This window comes from Mustela lutreola, chromosome 6, assembly GCF_030435805.1.
Source record: "Mustela lutreola isolate mMusLut2 chromosome 6, mMusLut2.pri, whole genome shotgun sequence".
NCBI classification, from domain to species: domain Eukaryota; kingdom Metazoa; phylum Chordata; class Mammalia; order Carnivora; family Mustelidae; genus Mustela; species Mustela lutreola.
In genome coordinates, this window is record NC_081295.1 from 41,336,237 (window position 1) to 41,358,060 (window position 21,824).

The 21,824-nt window shown below is 39.8% G+C and overlaps 1 protein-coding gene across 1 annotated transcript; it reads right to left on the bottom strand.

Annotated features, from left to right (window-relative positions):
* Positions 1-9,657: 9,657 nt before the first annotated feature.
* Positions 9,658-21,263, bottom strand: PM20D2 (peptidase M20 domain containing 2). Its single transcript, XM_059177105.1, has 7 exons — positions 20,647-21,263; positions 18,339-18,487; positions 15,684-15,826; positions 14,274-14,428; positions 11,788-11,923; positions 10,566-10,673; positions 9,658-10,129 (listed from the first exon to the last, which is right to left on the bottom strand). Exons 1-7 carry the CDS (start codon positions 21,100-21,102, stop codon positions 9,975-9,977), a joined length of 1,302 nt encoding a protein of 433 aa, XP_059033088.1. The 5' UTR covers positions 21,103-21,263; the 3' UTR covers positions 9,658-9,974.
* Between the last annotated feature and the right edge of the window lie 561 nt (positions 21,264-21,824).

A 21,824-nucleotide genomic window follows, 5' to 3' on the forward strand; every position in this document is an offset into this window, starting at 1 on the left:
AGTAGCATTTATAGGGCAGGATAAGGGAGTATGAAGACTTATGGAATTTTTGGGAAGCCTTTTAGGGTAATCTTAGGCACTGTCCGTGGTTGTAATTAGCGCATTAGTCAGTTAGGGCCTATGGCTATTTGGAGTGGGTCACTTAAAGAGCCTGTCTTCAGCTCTGTGGTCACAGTGGGTTCTCTCACCTTGTTCAGGTTTCCATTGCTCAAGCTTGTTGCCTAAAACAACCATCCATACGTTCAAGTTAGCAAAGCTCTGAACTAGGCTCACACAATCGTGCATCTTTGAGTATCATTCCCAAGAAGGGATTTAAGAGCTACGTGCATACATTCAACAACTCAATACTGAGGGCTGAACTATACGTGCTAAGTCTTGAGTTAAGAGCTATAGCTGGTGTGTTGATCTCGAACAAGTTTGTCAGGAACACTGCTCCCTGCCCCCATACTGCTCCCTGCCCCCTAGTCTACAGCCCTCAAGCATCAAACCCAAAACATCGAACATCAAAAACACAAATGTCTCTACAAGATAGAATGAAATATTTGTCCTGGAAACCACAAAGCTCAACTGAGTTTAAACATTTTTTTTTTTTTTTTAAATTCTAAGGGAGGATGAATCTCAGTTACATGGGATCTAAGTGCAGATTTGGGAAGTAAATTTCCTTGGCGGATGGATAAGTTATAAAAAGCAAAAAACCCTCATAATCCTACTAAGCAGAGGCAACTAGTACTGCTCATCTTTTTTTTCTTTTTTTTTTTTTTTGGTACTTTTTAAAAAAGATTTTTTTTTATTTATTTTACAGACAGAGATCACAGGTAAGCAGAGAGGGAGGTGGGGTGGGGGTGGGCGGAGAGCAGGTTCCCTGCTGAGCAGAGAGCCCCATGCGGGGGCTCGATCCCAGGACCCTGGGATCATGACCTGAGCTGAAGGCTATCACTTAAACCCACTGAGCCACCCAGCCACCCCTTTTTGGTACATTTTTATATAGTTGCCATCATATTTTATATACAAATTACTTTTGGTTCTTTCCTGTAACATAGCATGACCATTTTCCTACTAAGAGCTCTTTATATTCTGCAGTCATTGAAATCATTCCCTATTTTAAACATACAAAGCAACCTTCCTCTTAATATTGGATAAAAAATAATACTGGGATGAATACTCTTATTAGATACATATTCTTGTCACACTATTTCATTATGCTAACAATGAATGTCTGAAATGGATGTTGATTTGAGATCAGTATTTTTTATTATGTTATAGGAGTGTGATTCTAGGCTCCTAGCTTTCTAGGACTTTAAAAATCACAAATGGGATTAAGCTATACCTTAGTAGCATCTGACAATATGGAAAAGCAACCCACTTATACTAGCTTAAGAAAGAAAAGAATATGGGGGAGTTTCACCTACAAAAAGTAAACAGAAGTCCAGCTGGGCCTGATGAACACTGAAAAGTTTTCAGACAGCTTTAATTTTTAGGCAGCATAATACCCTTACATTTCTGGGTGATTGCTGTATTGGCTATTAAGTTTGGGGTACCTGGGTGGCTCAATTGGTTAAGAGACCACTTTCAGCTCAGGTCATGATCTTGGAGTCTCAGGACCAAGTCCTGCATCAGGCTCCCTGATCAGCGCGGAGTCTGCTTCTCCCTCCAGCCCTCCACTTCTCGTGCTCTCTCTCTCTCTCAAATAAATAAATACTCTTAAAAAAAAAAATGTCCTTTGCATGTACATGACATTCAACTCCAGACTTGTCATTAAAATTCTAGGGCTCATCGTCACCTAAATGACACCCCTACCCTAGTCTAAATTCCCAGGAGAGCTAATCCAAATGCCTCCTCACCGATATCAGAATTCCACGTCAGTCTGTATAGGCCTTCCAGAGCGCTGAAAAAGGGTAAACCAGCTCTTCAGGAGACAGGAAAGGAGTTAGCAATCAGAATCAGATTCAGATTTTTCCTCCTTGGTCTACCCTGAGCTCGGGGATGGCTGTCTGCAAATGAGCCCAAAGTGAGAGGGATCCTTCAGACTATTAAAAAAAAGAAACAAAACAAAAATGAAAAAAAAAAAAATCAGCATCTGGTTCAAAATGTAGGACATGCTTTTGAGTATGCAGAAAGTAGGTTCCCTGGCAGTGGAATGCACGGATCAAGCCATACATTAAAAGATGAGTAAATATGGTTGTGACAAATCAAGGTGAGGACAAAAAGCAAGTCTTGATAGTGAAATTATGTTGTCATCTTAGAGTAAGAAATTTGTGGGCACCTGGGTGCCTCAGTTTAGCATCTGCCTTTGGCTCAGGTCATAATCTTAGGGTCCTGGGATCAAGTCCCACATTGGGACTCCCTACTCCATGGGGAGTCTGCTTCTCCCTCTGCCTCCCCCAACTCCATCTCTCATGAATAAATACACGTCTTTAATAAAAAGAAGAAGAAGAAGAAGAAGAAATTTGTGCTATGTGAATTCACTTCTAAGCTTTTGCTATTTTTTTCCTTTTGATTTCCTAATTTTTTTTTTTCCAGTCTTGGATCTATAGAGTAAAGAAATCGCATTTAGGCCAGGAGAACTTAGTTCAGTGGCAGAAGGTGGAAGGGTGTAGAGAAAAAGATGGAGTCATTCAGGTCAAGCAGGAGCCTGTTTCAGATAGGGACCTGTGTCAAGCAGAGATGAATGCAGTTCAGGGTACCGCAGAGAGGTTAAGTGACCCACTCTTGATCTCGAGGTCCTGAGTTCAAGCTCCACATTGAGCTCTATGCTGGATGTGGAGCCTACTTTAAAAAAAAAAAAAAAAAAGGTGGTGTAGCCACACGAGATATCGCTGGGACCAGCATCAGCTGACAGCCCAGCACTCGTAACAAGCAGAAGCAGGGGCCCCAGACTGATTAAAACTCCTTTGAAATGGAGAGGATTTTTGCAGCAAAGTGTCACTCTTCAGGCATAACCCCTCTGTGTCTGGACACTTAAAAAAGGCAGCAGCCAGACTGATCTCTGAACAGAACTCAGATCCTTTACTGCTGGAGCGTGATAAGCAGTATGTGTCCACTGAAGGGAGCCTTATCTCAACCGCACCCACAGATTGCCTTGTTTGTTTCCTGTACCCTTCTATTTTGCTTGTTGTGTGGCTTCTCTTATGTTCTGCTCTGTGGGCTGGGTAGGAAGTCAAGTTAATCACATGGTGAAATGTCATTGAGTTTGGAATCCTGAACCTGCTTTTTAAACATGATTAACTTTGCTTTATGATAAGGGAAAGCGGACATTGTGGAAAGACACAACTCGTGCGTGCTCACAACAAAGGGGGCATGGCAACATCAGAGGCTGGAACATGGACTGACAACGGACTGGAGAAACCTAGAAACACAAACCCAAGAGAACCATAGTTGCAATATCTTTCTGCCTGGGGTTTTCTTTCACAAGTTCTTACACACACACACACGTCTGTATATATATGTGTGTGTGTGTGTGTGTGTGTATGTATATGTGTATTTGTGTGTGTGTATGTGTATAATTTAACATGGGACCTTCTCTTAAAGAACATGCAACCTGCCTAAGTGGGTTCTGTGGCATGGGATATATGGTTCTCTTACCACAACACATGAGGAATGGCTCAGGTGGGATGACAAGGCACGCATGAGGTGACTGATCACTAACCCTGAATCCATATCATTTACAGGCAGTTAACAATGCTTGGATTTAGAAGGTTCGGTATTCCCTGAACAAATGAAGCTCAAATGGAAGAACATGAAATTTCTCAACTGCTTTCCATGTTCCGAAGCTAACAGAATATTGCATCAGATGGTGACACAACAGATCGACAGAAGTTCAAACTCTAACATAATTTATCGTTCCCTCAGTGGGGCAAGGTCTAACTTAGTCTTTGACCTAAACAACACTCTTGTCTATTTAAGACCCTGACCTTGTTTTTTTTTTTTTTTTAAGATTTTATTTATTTATTTGGCAGATAGAGATCACAAGTAGGCAGAGAAGCAGGCAGAGAGAGAGAGGAGGAAGCAGGCTCCCTGCTGAGTAGAGAGCGGGATTCGAGGCTCTATCCAAGAACCCTGGGATCATGACTTGAGCCGAAGGCAGAGGCTTTAACCCACTGAGCCCTCCAGGCGCCCCTGACCTTGTATTTCTATTTTATATTTCTGAGGTTTATTTTTTAAGGTGATTGGATACTTTGGTCCACTGAACTAACAAAAGCGAATCTCACATTTCCATCATGAGACAAAAGGACTGGACTCTAATTTGAAAGCGAGCCTACATTTTACACTTGTAATTTTTTTCATTATGAGGCACTTATTCTTCAACCATTGATAAGATCTAAAAACCTATCCTATTGCAATTTAGTTATCAGATGGACTTACTTTGTATTAAAGTTGAAAATTCTTTTTAGGGAAAATTGAATACTATAATTATGTATCTCTTACCATGTACAATTTACACTGGCATTTTTAAGCTTACGAAACTAGTAAAATATTCATTTTTAAACAACACAACTTAAAAAATTCTCCATTATATGAAGAATATGAATTTTTTGTTCTCTACTTTTTTTATTTTAAGCAAACTCCACGCCACACATGGGGCTTCAACTCACAACCCTGAGATTAAGAGTCCATGCTCTACTGAGGGAGCCCGCCAGGTGCCCCAACATTTAGAGTTTGAAAGCAAATCATCACCTGCAAAACAGATGAATTAATCAGAGAATAGTATATCACAATGTATTCGAGGAATTATACTTTAGCTTCATGTATTTTTTATCTGTGTATGCTGAAAACAACCACAAGACAACTGATATTAAACGTATTTATTACCATTTTAGATGTTTATACACACTTTAATACGTATGTATTAAAATATTACAGAAACTACTATCACGGTGGTAGAAATCGTTTACTTGAAAATATTAACGTCCTACACATCAAAATGCAATATCCTCTAATGAACTACAAAATGCCTGAAGTATGTTAAAGAGATAAAACGGAGTTTATCATACCTTACAGCTTTATAAAGAGTTGCTAGCCAGCACAAAGATACTGGATTTATTTTACAATGAAAATGTGCTTTGATAGTTTGAAGGCTTGGACACAATGTAGGGCACTTTCCACAACACCCAAGAGATGCTTTGGGTAAAAAGTTAGAAATGTATAAAACACAACTATTAGAAAGATTTTTTTAAAAAGAATATTAGACAATCATCCTTTAAAAAAACATTTAATATCAATGTCTTCTATCCAAACAGACATGATTCAGGTATTTTCAAATATTTTAAAAACACTTCCCGAAAAATTTCCAATACAGTAGCTTTCAGATGTTCCCTCAACACCAAGGTGCTCAGATGAAGTAAATCTTAGGAGAACTCACCACCACCAACAAGCATTTTTAAGCATATACTTACTCTTCTTACCACCTTAAGCTGAGAAATGTGCAATCTTCCACAAATATTCACTGAGTTCAGCGAACAAACGTTCACAAATGTTCAGCTGAATAACAACAACTAAAATATCAAAGTATCCTTTGGAAGACTGTAGAAAATCAAGTGTCAATTTATATAAGTATTCATAAACACATGAAAATGTTCTAGTGTATCCTAAATGCCTCTGCCCTTTTGAGCTATACAAAGAAGTAATTAAAAGGATAAACTTCTGAGTAGTTCCATAAAATATGGACAATATTTAAAAATGAGAAGCAGTCTGAAAAGCTAAACCTTAACTATACTGTCTTATTAAAGGGCATAGAGGAATTTAGTAATTAATAGTACCACATAATTGTTTTATACAGGTTCTGTTCTCAGGCCTGCTTTTTAAAATTAAGTCACTATGAAAAAAATCTTTTCTGTCTGTAATTATATTTAAATCAATTTGACTCTACCTTTTAAAGTCTATTAATTTAGCAAAGATAGCCAAAAGTTGATATTTGAGGAAAAGACTTTCAATGCAGAGTATGAACAACGAAAGATCATTAAAAAGATGGTAATGAGGGCGCCTGGATGGCTCAGTGGGTTAAAGCCTCTGCCTTCGGCTCAGGTCATGATCCCAGGATCCTGGGATCAAGTCCCACATCGGGCTCTGTGCTCAGCAGGGAGCCTGCTTCCTTCTCTCTCTCTCTCTCTCTGCCTACTTGTGATCTCAGTCTGTCAAATAAATAAATAAAACCTTTAAAAAAAAAAAAAAGATGGTAATGAAAGCATTCTCCATAAAAATAAAGACACCTCAGGCAGGTCCACCTGTACTTCTAGTTTAGGGGAAAAACATGGTCAACCTTTTTAAAAAAATTATATAATTTTAAACTTTGCACTAAGTCAGGGCCTTTTTTCCCACCAAGAGTCAGGCTTTAGTGTACTTGAAGGAAATTAAGTATATTGTAAAGATACTGGCTTCTAATAATATATAGACATATTGCTGTATGGTATCAATATATTGATATATAATCTAGTAGAGGAGTAACAACACTGATCCTAAGTGGTAATTAAGCATCATCTTTCAAACTATTTCTGGTAGAAAAAACTTGGTTGCCCCTTTCCTCAAGCGAGAATACAATTTTCCTCGAAAACAAGATACAAAATTAGAAATTCTGAAAGGTTCTGTTTGTTAAACCTCCGAAAAATATGCAATCACCTTTTAAGTATAAAGCACTAAATACAGGGTCAACTGGGTGACTCGGTTGGTTAAGAGTTTGCCTTCAGCTTGGGTCATGATCCCAGGGTTCTGGGTTCGAGCCCCACATCGGGCTCCCTGCTCTGCAGGGAGTCTGCTCCTCTCTCTCCCACTCCCCCTGCTTGCATTCCCTCTCTTGTATTCCCTCGCTGTGTCTCTCTCTGTCAAATAAAAAAATGAAAAGAGCTAAATATAATTGTGCCTTGTCTAAAAGTGACACTGTTCATCAGAAATCTAGTGCTTCCTTTCTCTTCCCAAATCTTTGGAGATTTAATGTATCTTGAGAGGATCAACCAACAATGGAAATTTAGGCCACTAGAAATGCTTATGGAAATTCAGCACCATTACTGAGGAAACATGCCTCTGAAGTATGAGGGTATAAAAAGAGCTTCATTCCAAAAGGAAAATCTATCATTACAAAGGAAGCAGTCAGTCTCTTACGTTCAAATCATGAGGATTAGTGATCATTGGTTCCTCTGGAATGAGACTTTTGACTCCAGCATTTATATATATGTTTATTTGTGCTTTATAGTATGGCTATATGTGGCTCAAAAAACTCACTGGTATATAAAAAATAAAAAGGGATTAAAAAATCCAAATTCTATTAAAGACTAGTAAAGTAATATAAACTGTCAAGTTTCAATCTAGTACTAAAAAAAAAAAAAAAAAGTACCTCTACATAGACTGTAGAGCATCAGTTCTCAACCTTTTTTCTGACACAATGAATCTACGACATATTCCAAAGAATAAACCCGTATTCTGACCAAGCTTTTCAAAAATGGGAAGGAAAATAAAATATTACGGAAACAGAGATGGGACGCAAATCTTCATGGCAGATCAGCGCCAGTACCCGTGCTGGGTTATGGCAGAGAGCGCTGGTGCAGATGACCCCTGGCCGCCAGTTTTAGCCCTCACCTCTTTCTCTCACGCAAGAGTATTTTCCAGAGCCCGAGTGAGTCAGTAATGATGGAATACTAACCTGAAATTTTCTCTAATTCATCTTTAAAAAGTAAATCAATCACAAAACACAAATGCTTTGTATGAATAACAATGAGCTTGTGACACTTCCCCAAAAAACAGGAGAATATTATTAGTGTGCTGGTTATCTGCTAACAATCCCTGTTCTAGGATGTTATGGAGGCTTTAGAAAATACAACCGTGTTCCTCAGAGTGCGGGACTTAGGTAAGGAATTTAAAACCTATAGTTGCGAAATTTATTAGGTTGATAATGAGGAAACGAATTCCGTCTACAGAAACCGGCCATCTTGGACATACCCAGTTCTCAGCCGGCAGCCTCTGTTGATCCCTGTCCTGTTTGTAAAATCTATACTGACCAAGGCTCTTTGAGATTACAAATAATCAGAAGGGGTGTGGTGGCATCCAAGACCCGGTTCTCAAAGCTGATGTGAAGAGCAGAAGACTGGCTTGCAGAGGGCATCAAGGGAGCTGTAGGTCAGAATGAAGTAAATGCTACAAGAAACAAATGTCTGAAGATGCCAGAACTCCAGAGCAGGATAAACTGCCAGTGCATTAAACCAGGGCACTGCCATCTAAACCCCTTTCCCTGAGTTTTCAATTGGCTTGAAGTTCTATCCTAGGAGAAGATCTGATTATATGACATAAGTCCAAGAGAAACTGGTTTTATTTTACTGTTATGTAAGACAGAGATTGGCAAAAAATTTTTTTTTACACAAAAGCCCAGATAGTAAATATTTTCAGTGTTTCTGGTCACATGATCTGGTCTTGGTCTCTGGTATTTTTTTCCCCCTAGGACTGTTTAAAAATGTAAAGATTATTTTTAGCATGCTAGCCATATAAAAGCGGGTGCTTGCCAAATGAGGCCTTAGCTTGTAGTCCCTTGATACAGAAGAAAACCAAATCTCAACTACTAACTCTCCTCCTTTTTTCAACTTTAAATAATGTCAGAATAGGAATCACAGGTTCAAAGGACTGTAAGGATGAGTGATGTAACTTTCCAAATGGGGAGCTCAAGGCTCAGGGGTCCCGAGTGACTTGCTCGTAACTAAACTCAAATTTGAAGACTCCCTTTAAAATAAAGAGTACTAGAGCTTTACTATATTCACAGCTTAAAGTATTTGCTTTACCAGATACTTTTTTTTCACATTCTTTTATCATGTTCAAGAAATGTACCCTAAGAACCAAGAAAAACTTGAGATACCACGGGGCTTAAGGAGGCTTAGAATTCTGTCCCCTATACTCAGTAAACTGGACAGGCTGGCTTCTGAGTAGAAGCCAGAATAGGGCTGCTGGGTAGAGGTGTCCCCTTATATTGCATTAATATTCAAAGCAAACAGACTTTGCTCCTTTCTCGTTAAGTCCCTCTAGTACACACTGAGCTACTAAGCAAACACTTCACAGAAAGAGTCTAACCCTATCCATCTATTATTTTTTCCTATTACAGAAATATGGAATTAGGAATAGCACTTTAATGTCACTTCTCAGAGTTAATTAAACAAAAATTTTTCATTTTCCTTCAAATGGTAAAACTGAAGCTTATTCTTTGTACCTGAGTTATTAGTTGTTTCCCACAGCATTTCTGATTAAAACCTGCTTTCATTATCAACGAAAAGATTCTCTAAACTAAAGCAGATATAGTCAGATATTCAAAATGAACCTTCCCTAAATTTAGTACTTGAATTTTAAAACTATATCACAACCCTAGACCAAAGGAAAAAAATCTTTCATGGGTCAGTTCTGAATATAGTTTGAAATCCCTTGAATCTTTTAAAATACATTTATACAACAACTGAATTTATAAAATACTATCATTGATAAACCATGTATCATCCAGGTTGTTTAAGAAATGCCATCACAGGGGTGCCTGGCTGGCTCAGTCGGTGGAGTATGTGACTCTTGATCTCAGAGGGCTGAGTTCGAGCCCCACGTTGAGTGTAGAGATTACTTAAAATCTTAAAAGAAAGAAAGAAAGAAAGAAATGCCATCACATATCAACTCCTAAAAGACCACAACTGCATCAAACATAGATGTGTGAAAATCTTCATTTTATTTATTTAAATTAATTTTTTAAAATAAACTCTACGCCTAGTGTGGGGCTCAAACTCATGACCCTGAGATCAGGAGTCACATGCTCTACTGATTGAGCCAGCCAGGCACCCCTGAAAACTTTCATTTTAGGTATGAGGTCATGTGTTTTCTCTACATCATGTTTTCACGTTTCAGGTAAGAGGAATTTGAATCCCTTAACACTAAAAATTAAGGATGCCTTCCTCCATCATTAAAAAAGATTAAAGAAAAAAATCATTACTTCTCAGTGATCCATAAGTGGCTCTTAGATCTTCCTTTTATTCTACTGTATTTGAAAACCCTTCTTCTTGAAGTTTCAACTTGAAGTCCTCTTTGATTCTCTCTAGCAACTCTGGTTTAAAAATAATATCCAATGCAGTCATTGCCAGAGCCTTGGCGGTACGTAAAGTGTAAGACTGAGCTTCTTGTGAACCTAAAAAGTAGAGAAAATAAATGGGAAAACCTCATTATTTATTATAAATGACTGGTTTTCAAGTTAGTGCTTGATACCAAAACTGCCTCTCCAAATGCCCACCCCAATACAGTATTCTCTGAGGTCACATTAGATAATGAAGTAACAACAGGCTAAACCAAACAGGCAACTACTACCACAGAGCCTTCGCGAACACGGTCACTTCTTTTTTTTTTTCTTTAAAGATTTTATTTATTTATTTATTTGACAGAGAGAAATCACAAGCAGGCAGAGAGGCAGGCAGAGAGAGAGGAGGAGGAAGCAGGCTCCCTGCTAAGCAGAGAACCCGATGTGGGACTTAATCCCAGGACCCTGGATCATGACCTGAGCCGAAGGCAGAGACCCAACCCACTGAGCCACCCAGGCGCCTAACATGGTCACTTCTAAGAACACTTACCTGCAGCTTCAGTGTATTGTTCTGTATGATTCAAGGCATCAGTTCCAATGTAAAAATATGGATGAATCCCAGGAACCACAAAAGTGACATTTCCAAAATCAGTAGATCCTTGGAAAGGTAAGACAAGCCATGAATTTCTAATTGTTAGTCCAATGACCACCAGACTATGGTGTTCTACAGCACCTTACATGATTTGCCACTCCTTTCCTGTTAGAAATTCTCTACTCCTTTGGCCTCCATGACTTGACTCTCTCCTGATTGTCTGGCTTTCTGTCTCCTCTAAATTGCTTCCTCTGCCTGTCTCCTAAGTGCTGGTCATTCCTAGGGAGTTATCTTTGGGTTCCTTCTCTGTGTACTTGTGGGACCCCAAAACCCCCATGTTTTTAATCACCTTTCAGATACTGACAACTACTCTATCTCCAATCTAGACATCTTCAGGAGGTTCTGGATTCAACAGGCTACTGAACAGCTCCCCTTAGAAGTCTCATAAGCACCTCAAAGTTAACATACTAATAATATGTACCAACTTATCATACCCCAACCTGCTTTCTCTTGAACTCATCTCAATAAATGACATCAACCCCCATTTCTATGGCCAAGTCCTTTTAAGTCCACTTCATCGACATCTATTACTGTATTTTAGGAGAACATCTCTAACATGCAAACATATTAGTAATGATGCTTTTAAAAGGAACAAAATCTAAAATAACCCCCAATACACTTATAACTACTTAAATTCTAATAGTTACTTACTGAACAACTATTAGTAAACCACTGTAATAGTCACACCTCAAAAACTGGAATGCCCCCTTATAACCTGCTAGCCTGCGTACTGATGACTGACAATGAATCAAAATTCTAGTTCTCCTTTAAGTAGCTTACTCAAAAATTAGAACTCAGCAAACTTAAACACTAGAAGTATTTAGAATACAAAGGAAAAAGTATGCTGGCTATTTCTAAAAACAAATCTGCTCATTTAACACTTTATATTCACTGAAGAGTTCATTAGTTTCTTTCCCATAACCATTAACTTTGTGAAAAATATTAAATGTTAAAAAACTATATATTAAGTATATTTTTAAAATGTTTTTTAAATGTTAAATATTAAAAACAAGAGCAATAACCTCCTATCTCCAAAGCTGCAAACAAAACCGTTTAGCCAAAAATGGTATTTTCCTTCCTCAAACAGCACAATATAGTATATATGAAGGAACTTAATTACCTGAAGAGCCATTCAGCATTGCATCTTCTGAAATAAATTCTATTCCCAGTTTTTTTCCATTTTCAATATAAGCTTTCCACAGGCTCTTATTGGGAAGAACATTGTAATAATCATGGGCTCCACCTTTTATTTCTACCTAATAAAAAATTATAAAACAAATTTTGAAATAAAAAACTCATTCACTATCTAATTTTCAAACCAGCAAGAGTTTTAAGGGCACACTTCCCCTTCCAGATATAAACTCTCTCAAATATTTTACCTTTAAAAAATATGTATTTTCTACAATGAGACTTCCCTAGGATCCTATCTCCTTTATGTGATCTATGCACCAAACCACACAACGTCACCTCGCTCTACTGGCCAGTGAGTCTCAACTTCTGTAACTTCAGTAGGGTACGGGGGGAGCCCAAGAATCTCCATTTTAACCAGCACCTCCTAGTAATTCTGTTGCAGGTGGTCCAAAAACCAGGCACTGAGAAACACTGCTCTAGGCTGTAGCCTCTACAAGAAAAAATTAAGCTTTACTCATATCCAAAATACAAGCTGACACTGCCACTACTGCCTGAAAGGTTTAAAGGTACCCTGGGGCAAGGTTCACAATGAAGAAGGGTTGACTATGGTCTTCACTTATTATTTATTCATTTTTCAAAGTAATCTCTACACCCAATGTGGGACTTGAACTCACAACCCCAAGATCAAGAGCTGCATGCTCTACCGACTGAGCCAGCCAGGCGCCCCCAGGCCTCACTTATTAATTTCAGTATTTCGGTGTATGAAGATTTACAAGCAGTTTATCGGTGGCCAGTTAAGAGGATTTACAGATTTTGTTTTGATTAAATCCAAATGGCTAACAGTTCCTCAAACTAAAGGTAATACCACTACCACTAGTAAAACCCAATATAAAATGGTGGGGTGAACATTTCTTCTATACTTAGCAATATCTAAGTTGGAAATAATGACAACCTTGGGGTGCCTGGGTGGCTCAGTGGGTTAGAGTCTTTGCCTTCAGCTCAGGTCGTGATCCCACGGTGCCGGTATCGGGCTCTCTGCTCGCTGGGGAGCCTGCTTCCCTTCCTCTCTCTCTGCTTCTCTGCATATTTGTGATCTCTGTCAAATAAATAAAAATCTTTAAAAACAAAAAAAACAAAACAGTTCCTCTTTAAAAAAAAAAAATGAAAACCTGGTCATATATTAAAAGTCAGCCAATATATAAAAAATTATTACGAGACTATCTAAAATACAGATTAAAATCTAGTAACAATACACCTCGTCCTAAAGGAATATTCCCCTTGTGATACTAGCTAATGATAACAGTTCATGCATTTATTCTATAAATATTTTTATTATAATTATAAATAAATAAGGGATGAATGATTAATTTTTTTCCTCTCTGGACATTTATGCTGCCTGAGAATCACTGCTACTGTGAGACACCATTCACTAGCTGAATAAATCACACATCTCCAGTCTAAGGAGAGCAGAACAAATAAATTAGTAAGGATGAGAGTTAGGCCCTAACTCTTAATAAAACACCTAATTTAATTCTCACAAGAACCTGAAGATAGATTATATGATCTCCATTTTTCAAGAGAAAACGGAGGCCTAAACAGATGAAATAGTAAGACAGCAATAATGTTTCCAAAAGTTACAAAATCAGTAGGTAAGAAGCACCTATTCCAGATCTTGGCTCTCTGACTGGACCCCGACTCCCTTCCAGGGCAAGATGACATAATTCTCAAGCTTCTCATTCTAATGTATGCCCTGTATGATTAGTACATAAATGTCCCTGATTTCATGGAAATGAACAAACTTTCCTCACTAACTTCTGCATCTATTTTAACTTTCCAGGAAGCCGTAAGTATTTATATCATTGCTACACATACCTGTAATTTCGCCAAAAATAGCTTTTGCTGATTTTGCCCCAAAGTTCCCTTTATAGGACTATTTGAGTAATTTTAAAATATAACTGCCAAAAAGGGAGGCTATAACTTGCAAAAAAGCAGGGATTCGGTTTAGCCCTATGAAGAGTTATTCCAGGAACAGTGTAATAAGAGGACCGTGGTCCTTCCTATGTGGGCACTAAGTAAAATGAGTAAGAATTAAAGACCTTCATATCAGCTACTCAGTCAACTGATTTTACATACTCAAAACATTGCCAAATGAAAAAGGGGCAAGGTAGATTCTAATCTAACTTTAAAAAAAAAGATTTATTTATTCATTTTAGAGAGCGACCTCAGGTGCATGTATACCTGTGAGATGGGGGAGGGGCAGAGAGCATCTCAAGCAGACGCTGAGCTGAGTGCAGAGCCCCAGGGAACTCAATCTGAGATCATGACCTGAGCTGAAATCAAGAGTCTGACACGTAACCAAATGAGCCACTCAGGCGCCCCGGGTTCTAATCTAACTTGGTAATATTCTAACTAAACAACCCCAGCCCACATATATACCTCTGATTATAATTTAGATTAACTCTTAAAAGTTCTTACTGTACACCCAGTAGCCAAAGCTGCAGCTCTGAAGCAATCTTCTGCCTTTTTGGTCAAAACTGGAAGTTCTTTCATTGAGGGTGCACGGAAGTAATAGATTAATTCGGAATAAGAGGGAATGATATTGGGTTTTACACCACCATTTTTTATTATGCCTATAAAAAGAACCAAATTACTGAAATTGAGCTTGGAGACCATTTCTTTAGGTTAAAATATACCTATTAAGTTTTCAGTCAGTATGTACACGAAGAAAAACAATTTAAATTCACTAGCTTCACAGATTTACCAAAGATTTTGACATGTTGTACAAAAGTTTCTATACACACAGTAAAGTAATACTTTCTAGCTAATAGGGAAAAAATTGTCTCTGTGTACTTTATTCTAAGGAATTTATATAATGCTAAGAAATTATGTTGCATGATTATAAAGCTATTAAAAACTTCTATAACTGTCCAGCTTTCTGAAAGAGAACTTTATTTTAGTAGGCTTCTTTACAGTTATATATTTTGAGAAACTTTTGACCTAAGGGGAAAAAAAAATGGTATAAGCTTCTGTAATTACCCTTGTACTTCCAGAATCCAGTGGATATTTTAAATGGCATATAAATTATGGGAACATAATTTTTATGCCAGCAAGAAACCAAAGCAGGTCAAAAATCAATAAGCACTATTAACTGTCAAAACAAATGCATTTATTTGGAAATACGACGAGAAGGGAGGTTTATCCATTCAAAGTAAAACTAGAATATACGTACAAAGTCTAAATTTATATGACCCGCTTTCAGAAATATTATTTCTACGTATTTCTCTTAAAAAAAACTAAGAAAATTAGCAAAAGTGCAACTATAAACTAACTTCAGCCTACAACAAAATCAGGTAAAGAACAGATATAAAAGTATAACAATATCCCAAATCATAAGAAAATAAACTAAAAAATAAACTCGTACCTTCAAAATAGTATTTTATTACTGTTGTTACATTAAGGTAAAACACATAATTTTATAAGATGTTACTCAGGATTAGCAGCACTTGACAAAATAAAACCAGTACCCTTAACTTTTTTTAAATTGAGGAAATGATCTGCTACCATTAAAAGACAGTGAGGATAACTGGAAAATCAAGATTCAACTTTCAAATACCCAGAGAAAGCATGTATGTCCTCACATAAAACCAATTATTTCTATCTCAAAATGACCATTCAATTTATGCATGAATACTCTTAACTGTCTTCTTACCCAATATACACAAACATCCTAGGATTTGGTCACATGAATTTCTGAAAATGTTTAAGAAGTTTGGAGTATTCAAATGAAGTACATAAAATGTTTCCAATTTTTAAAACTCACACACTAATTACACTGCACAACTATATTAAGCACCATCTATCACACGCAACATTTGACATCCGTACCATGGACTCTCCAGGTTGGTTTCATTTGCTGTCTCAACACAGACAGATTGTTGTAGGCGAGAACGGCAGCATCCAAGGCATTTAATCCTTCCCAGGGATACGCAGCGGCATGGGAGGCTTTTCCATAGTACTTTACAGTCATGCTACGAAATAAAACATCATTTGGAATTACTCTTTTCAAAATTGCTAATTCTTTACATTCTTTTTATGTACTTCATTTGAATACTCCAGGTACTGTTATTAGAATTTCCCAACAAGTATTCAGAATTCATTCAGACTGCTGGAATTTTCATTTGCAAATCATTTGTAGGAACAACATAACAATTTATGCACCTTAGTTATAGCTTACTTAGTTATAGCTTACAGTAATACAGTAATACAGTGACTGACACGAAGATGGCATTCCTCCCAAAAGAGAGAAAAAGATATCTTTGCTCAGTCGACCTCCCGTACAAATTAAATCTGTATAAAATTCAAGTCAAACAAACATGCAATTCTGGATTAGATGCTGCAGTTACAAAAAAGGGGGCTCCTGTCTCCTTCTACACTGCATTGTGGTAACTCTGTATCAAAGGTCTGCAACGCTCAGCTAGTTCTGTCTTAAGGGTGGGAGAAGGTAAAGGAAAACAAACAGGGGAGAGGCAGAGGCATTGGCAGAGATCTCTAACCTCTAAGGTTCTCCAGGCATGTCCTCCTATCCACTACCCCTAAAACCAAAGAGGAAAGATTCTTCCTACTGCCACAGCACCAGCTCCTGGGAATAAGAATGAAGATACCAGAACCATTAACATGGTCATCCCCTGGGGCGCCTGGGTGGCTCAGTGGGTTAAGCCGCTGCCTTCAGCTCAGGTCATGATCCCAGAGTTCTGGGATCGAGTCCCACATCGGGCTCTCTGCTCAGCAGGGAGCCTGCTTCCTCCTCTCTCTCTCTCTGCCTGCCTCTCTGTCTAATTCTGATCTGTCTGTCAAATAAATAAATAAAATCTTTAAAAAAAAAAAATGGTCATCCCCTGAAAACAAGGCCTGATAAGATGCTGAGATGTAAGATCACTGAGAACAAGTAAGAAACTCTGCCTGAATGGTTCAGTTATTAATCCCTAGCTACCACAGGGGAGAATATGTGGTTTTCCAGAAACAGCTGAGCAGTGGCTCCTTGAGACGGCCCACAAAGTGGACCATTAACTACTGTGATTCTAAGTTCTGGTGTACAAAATTCAAACCACTTCAATGATCCATGCTCCCAAGTACCAAAGAAGGGAGCTCTTCCACATAGAGAGAACTAAATAAAACATCACACCAGACAAATCAGCAAAGTATCTACTGGCAAATTCCACTAAAATCCACAGCTGGTTAATTTCTGTATACTCTCTCAGAAACATAATTCACCCTTTTTGCAAAGAACTCAAATTACAATCAATAAACTGGAGAAGTGTGCTTTCTTCCCAACTCTAATAAAGCTGCCTCTTACATACCTAGTCAGTTGCAAGGATAACCCCATATTAAAGGATAGATATTTTCCAGAAAACAGATTGCTCAGTTTAAAGTAGAATATGTGTTAGGACGCCTGGGTGGCTCCATCTGTTAAGCGTCCAACTCCTGGTTTAGGTTCTGGTCATGATCTCACTCATAGGATCCAGCTCCACTTCGAGCTTTGCGCTCAGTATGAAGTCAGATTCTTTCTGCCTCTCCCTGTGCCCCTTCCCACTTGTGCTCTCTCTCGCTCAAATAAATCAAGCTTTAAAAAAAAGGATATGTCAGTGGCTCAGTGGGTTAAAGCCTCTGCTTTCGGCTCAGGTCATGATCCCGGGGGTCCGGGGATCGAGCCCCGCAACGGGCTCTCTGCTCAGCGGGGAGCCTGCTTCCTCCTCTCTCTCTCTGCCTGCCTCTCTGCCTAATTCTGATCTGTCTGTCAAATAAATAAATAAAATCTTAAGAAAAAAAAAAGGATATGTGTCAACACATTCTGTTTGCTATTTCGATGCTTTTCAGGTACTACTTTAACAGTCCTATTATGAATACCATATTCAATCTCAATTAGAGGAGAATTACAAACTGTTATTCAAAGGAAATCAAGTAAGGCATCACATCATCACTTTTCAATTCACTTTTTAAATGCATAAATATGGGGGCGCCTGGGTGGCTCAGTGGTTAAGCCGCTGCCTTCGGCTCAGGTCATGATCTCAGGGTCCTGGGATCGAGTCCCGCATCGGGCTCTCTGCTCAGCAGGGAGCCTGCTTCCTCCTCTCTCTCTCTCTCTCTCTCTCTCTCTCTGCCTGCCTCTCTGCCTACTTGTGATTTCTCTCTGTCAAGTAAATAAATAAAATCTTTTAAAAAAAATGCATAAATATGGAGGGGGTTTCTTAAAAAATTTCTTAAAGATTTTATTTATCCATTTGTCAGAGAGACAGAGAAAGCACACAAGGGAGAGCACAAGCAGGGGGAGGGGCAGAGGGAGAAGCAGACTCCCAGCCAAGCAAGGAGCTTGACATGGGGACTTGATCCCAGGACCGTGGAATCATGACCTGAGCCGAAGGCAGAAGCTTAACCAACTGAGCCACCCAGGTGTCCCTAAATATGGAGTTTTAGTCTCCAGCTAGAACATGCAAACATCTTAACACTCTGTTTTCCACAAGTTGTTTCAACTTGATCACTCACTCATGTTCCGCCACATCGGGTAGGTAAGCAGCATTCTCTTGGGATGGGTGGGCCATGAAAACAACATCAAGATTTTTAAAAGCCCCTGCTTCAATTAAGTCAATTTTGCCACCACCATCTTCTTCTGCAGGGGTTCCCAGGACAATTACCTAGAAGGAGATACCTGTGTCAGAGCAAAAAAACAACAACAAAAAACCTCGGAGGAAAATATCAAATTGATTCCCTTGCATATGTATTCACAACCTACACTCAAACTATGTGGAGGGAGGTTTTGTTCTCTGATACTTCAATAATGCAGGGGGAATAAATCTATGGTGTTAAATTAACCACAAATTCTAATTTACATTATTATACTAATTACATGCCAAGTATGCACTAAAGCTACAAAAGGAAATTTTTCCTAATTTTATAACTCAATTTTATACAACTAATGGCAAAGATGAAAAAAAGATAAATACTATCTACTGAGCTCCTCCAAATTCTTTAGGACTTGTCTCTTAAGGCTTCTTCTTGATTAAGTCTTTTAGTAATATATATAATTATTCATATACCTTTTTATTATTATATTTTTATTTCATTATTATAATTATTCATAAACTGATAAAGAACTTTCTGATTACTTACTAGGTATCCTCACAACAACCCTGTGAGGTAGGCGAGTGATGTATGCCATCATTTCAGGGATGATAGTTTTGAGGCAAGGAGGGAAGTGTTTTGCCCCAAAACACAGAGCAAGTCTCCAGGTAGAGCAGGGATTAGATGTCCTGATATCAGGCCTGAACTCTGGTTCCTTACTGAGATACCTCATTAAAATGTCTTAACTCATTAAACTTTTATGAAGAGCATTAAATAAACCTTAATGCCACAGTTAGAAACAGCCAACTATTACACAAACTTACTAATTCGATTCCACCAGTTCAACCAGGCAGACTTACTGGTCACCAAACACCTAATTAAACAAAAGAGAACTTTACAGAATAAACATTTTACTTTGATATTTAAGCTTAACTTCATCAAACAATTTTTAAAAACAAAGAAAAATTATCTGTAAACAACTAATACACTTTCAAGGTCATGTATAGGAAAAACAACGAAATGGGCTGGAAAAAGTCTTGGCTTGTTAAGGGACTCAACATAAACTCCACTTTCACAGAGGAAAGATAACCTTGCTAAAACTATTCATTACCCTTCAAAAGTGTACATTTCCCAAAGCTGAACCTTGTTTGTTAGTCTATAAAGCACTTAAACTCTTAAATTAACCTACTTGTTACTCCGAACCCTTGACTCCTTAAATCTGATGACTTCTCAAGTTACATTTTGCTAACTTATCAAGTTACATTTTGCTGACTTCCCGGAATCTTGCATAAACCTCCTTAAAGTTAGATCTCTTCAGTGTTTCATGCAATGCCAAAGGACACGCCCCCCCACCCCCACCCAACTAAACAAAAACCTACCCAGCTGCAAAATCAAGCCCCCAGAAGCAGAAAAGAGAAGGCAGCTAAAGAGAATAAGCCACAAAAAATGAAACAGTTAAGATAAAAGAAAAGTTACTGACACTGGAAAAAAATGGGCTACAGAATATGAAAAGAAAACCTCGGTCTTGCCCTTAAGCCGAATGGAGACGACTGTATCTTAGCTCACAGAATGAAGGATATACCATCTGAAAAAACACAGTAACACAAGATTAAACTCGCCCTATAATAGACATAAACGGCATTTCCCCCACTTAAAGGAGAAATATCTTAAAATCATGAAATATTAAAATTTAAGGATGAACTCACCCGGGTAGTAAATGTTCATTCACTTCCCCACTCTTTGTGGGGAGGTTTGGTAGTTCTAATGACTGAAAACTTCCTATCCAAATACCAATGATTCGAATCACAACAGCTCCTATGACTGCCACGAACAAAGGATGTTTTGGAGCCTAAGAAAGAGAGACTATAGGTTTCCCTACAATAAGTACTTCCTTCCAGAGATTGCACAACCTTGTCAGCAAATTGCGGTTACCTCTGCTTCCAAAAATAAATCACAGCGACAACCAGGCTCGGTTCTAAGTTCTCTCCTTAGGGGAGTCTACTCAATCGTTTACAACTACATAAGAGAAAACAAAACAAAAATCTGAAAAATGTCGCTGGGCCGACAACCTGAGAACGACTGACTTTTATCCAAGAGTTCTGCCTTCTGGCAAAGGCGAGGCCGGGACACCGCGGGAACAGGTGCGCACGGGAAGCGCCGGGGCCTGCGATCCCCGGGTCCCGCCCGGCCTGGGCAGAGGCGCTGGAAGTCCCGAGCCAGGGACCCACCTCACCTTCACCGGCGGAGGCGGTCCGGGGAGGCTCTCCAGAGCCCCCTTCACTCCCAGTGCGGCCGCCGCCCCGACCTCGGCGATCAGGTTGTGGCCGCAGGCGTGCCCGATGCCGGGCAGCGCGTCGTACTCGCAGAGGAAGCCCAGCTGCAGCGGCCGCGGCGTCGCGCCGGCCCCCGGCGACCCCCACTCGGCGCGGAAGGCCGTGGCCAGGTGGTAGTGCGGCTGCACGGTCCACGAGGCGACCGGAGGCTCGCACTCGAAGAAGCGGGTCAGCACGCCGTGGGCCCGGTGCTCCTCGTAGGCCAGCTCGGGCTCGCTCCAGATCGCGCGGCTCAGGGCCCCCAGGCGCTCGGCCGCCTCGTCAATGCGCTCCGCGGCGCGCAGCTTCAGCAGCTCCAGCTCGGAGACGCCTGCGCGGGCGCCCCCGTCCACCGGCCGCTCCTCTCCGGGTCTCATCGTGCCCACCGCCGGTGACCTGAGAGCACGCCGCTAGACTCTCCGCTCGCTTGCTCCCTCCTAGCTGCCCACCGCTGGCCCGCACGCCCAGGCGTCCGGGAGTATCCGACCTGAGCGCACCAGTCAGCCCAGCAGCTCCCGCGAGCACCGCCCCGGAGCCCCGGGGCCCCGCCTCCAGCGCCTCGCCGGGTACAAGATCCGCCCCTTCTGCACCCCTTCTGCGAAGGCTCCAGGCCGCAGGAGGGGGTGGGGAATGAGGAGTGCTCCCAGCGGAGGGCACTGGAAAGTGGCGGTGTAGAGGGACTCGTCTCTCTTCCGTCTCCTTGACTGTGCTTACAACTGAACTGTGCTTTAAGGTCATTATCACTTTTCTGCTGCTGCTTATTTCCCACAGCAGCAGAATGAGGACGGTTTTATTGGTTAATTGGCGTCAGGCACAGGACCAAGTGGAACATGATCCTTGAAAAACGCCACTTTCCTTTCTAGAACAGTAATGAAAACTTATACAAGCTTTTTAGTTCATAAAACTAGATGTCAGTATAAAAGTGCTATACGGAGAACACTGCTCTATAGACTCCATGTTCTTAAAGTGTACTGTGCTGTCCTCACTTTCTTCTTCATGAGGCTGCTGTATTCTCTTAAAAGGTGCAACTACTCGGGGTGCCTGGGTGGCTCAGTGGGTTAAGCCAATGCCTTCACCTCGGGTCATGCTCCCAGAGTCC

Coding starts and splice junctions, on each gene's coding strand:
- PM20D2 (XM_059177105.1), bottom strand. CDS start 21,102: ATGAGACCCGGAGAGGAGCGGCCGGTGGACGGGGGCGCCCGCGCAGGC. Junction 14,429..15,683: donor ACCAACCTGGAGAGTCCATG/GTACGGATGTCA, acceptor TTCTTTTTATAG/GCATAATAAAAAATGGTGGT. Junction 10,130..10,565: donor ACAATACACTGAAGCTGCAG/GTAAGTGTTCTT, acceptor TCTACTTTTTAG/GTTCACAAGAAGCTCAGTCT.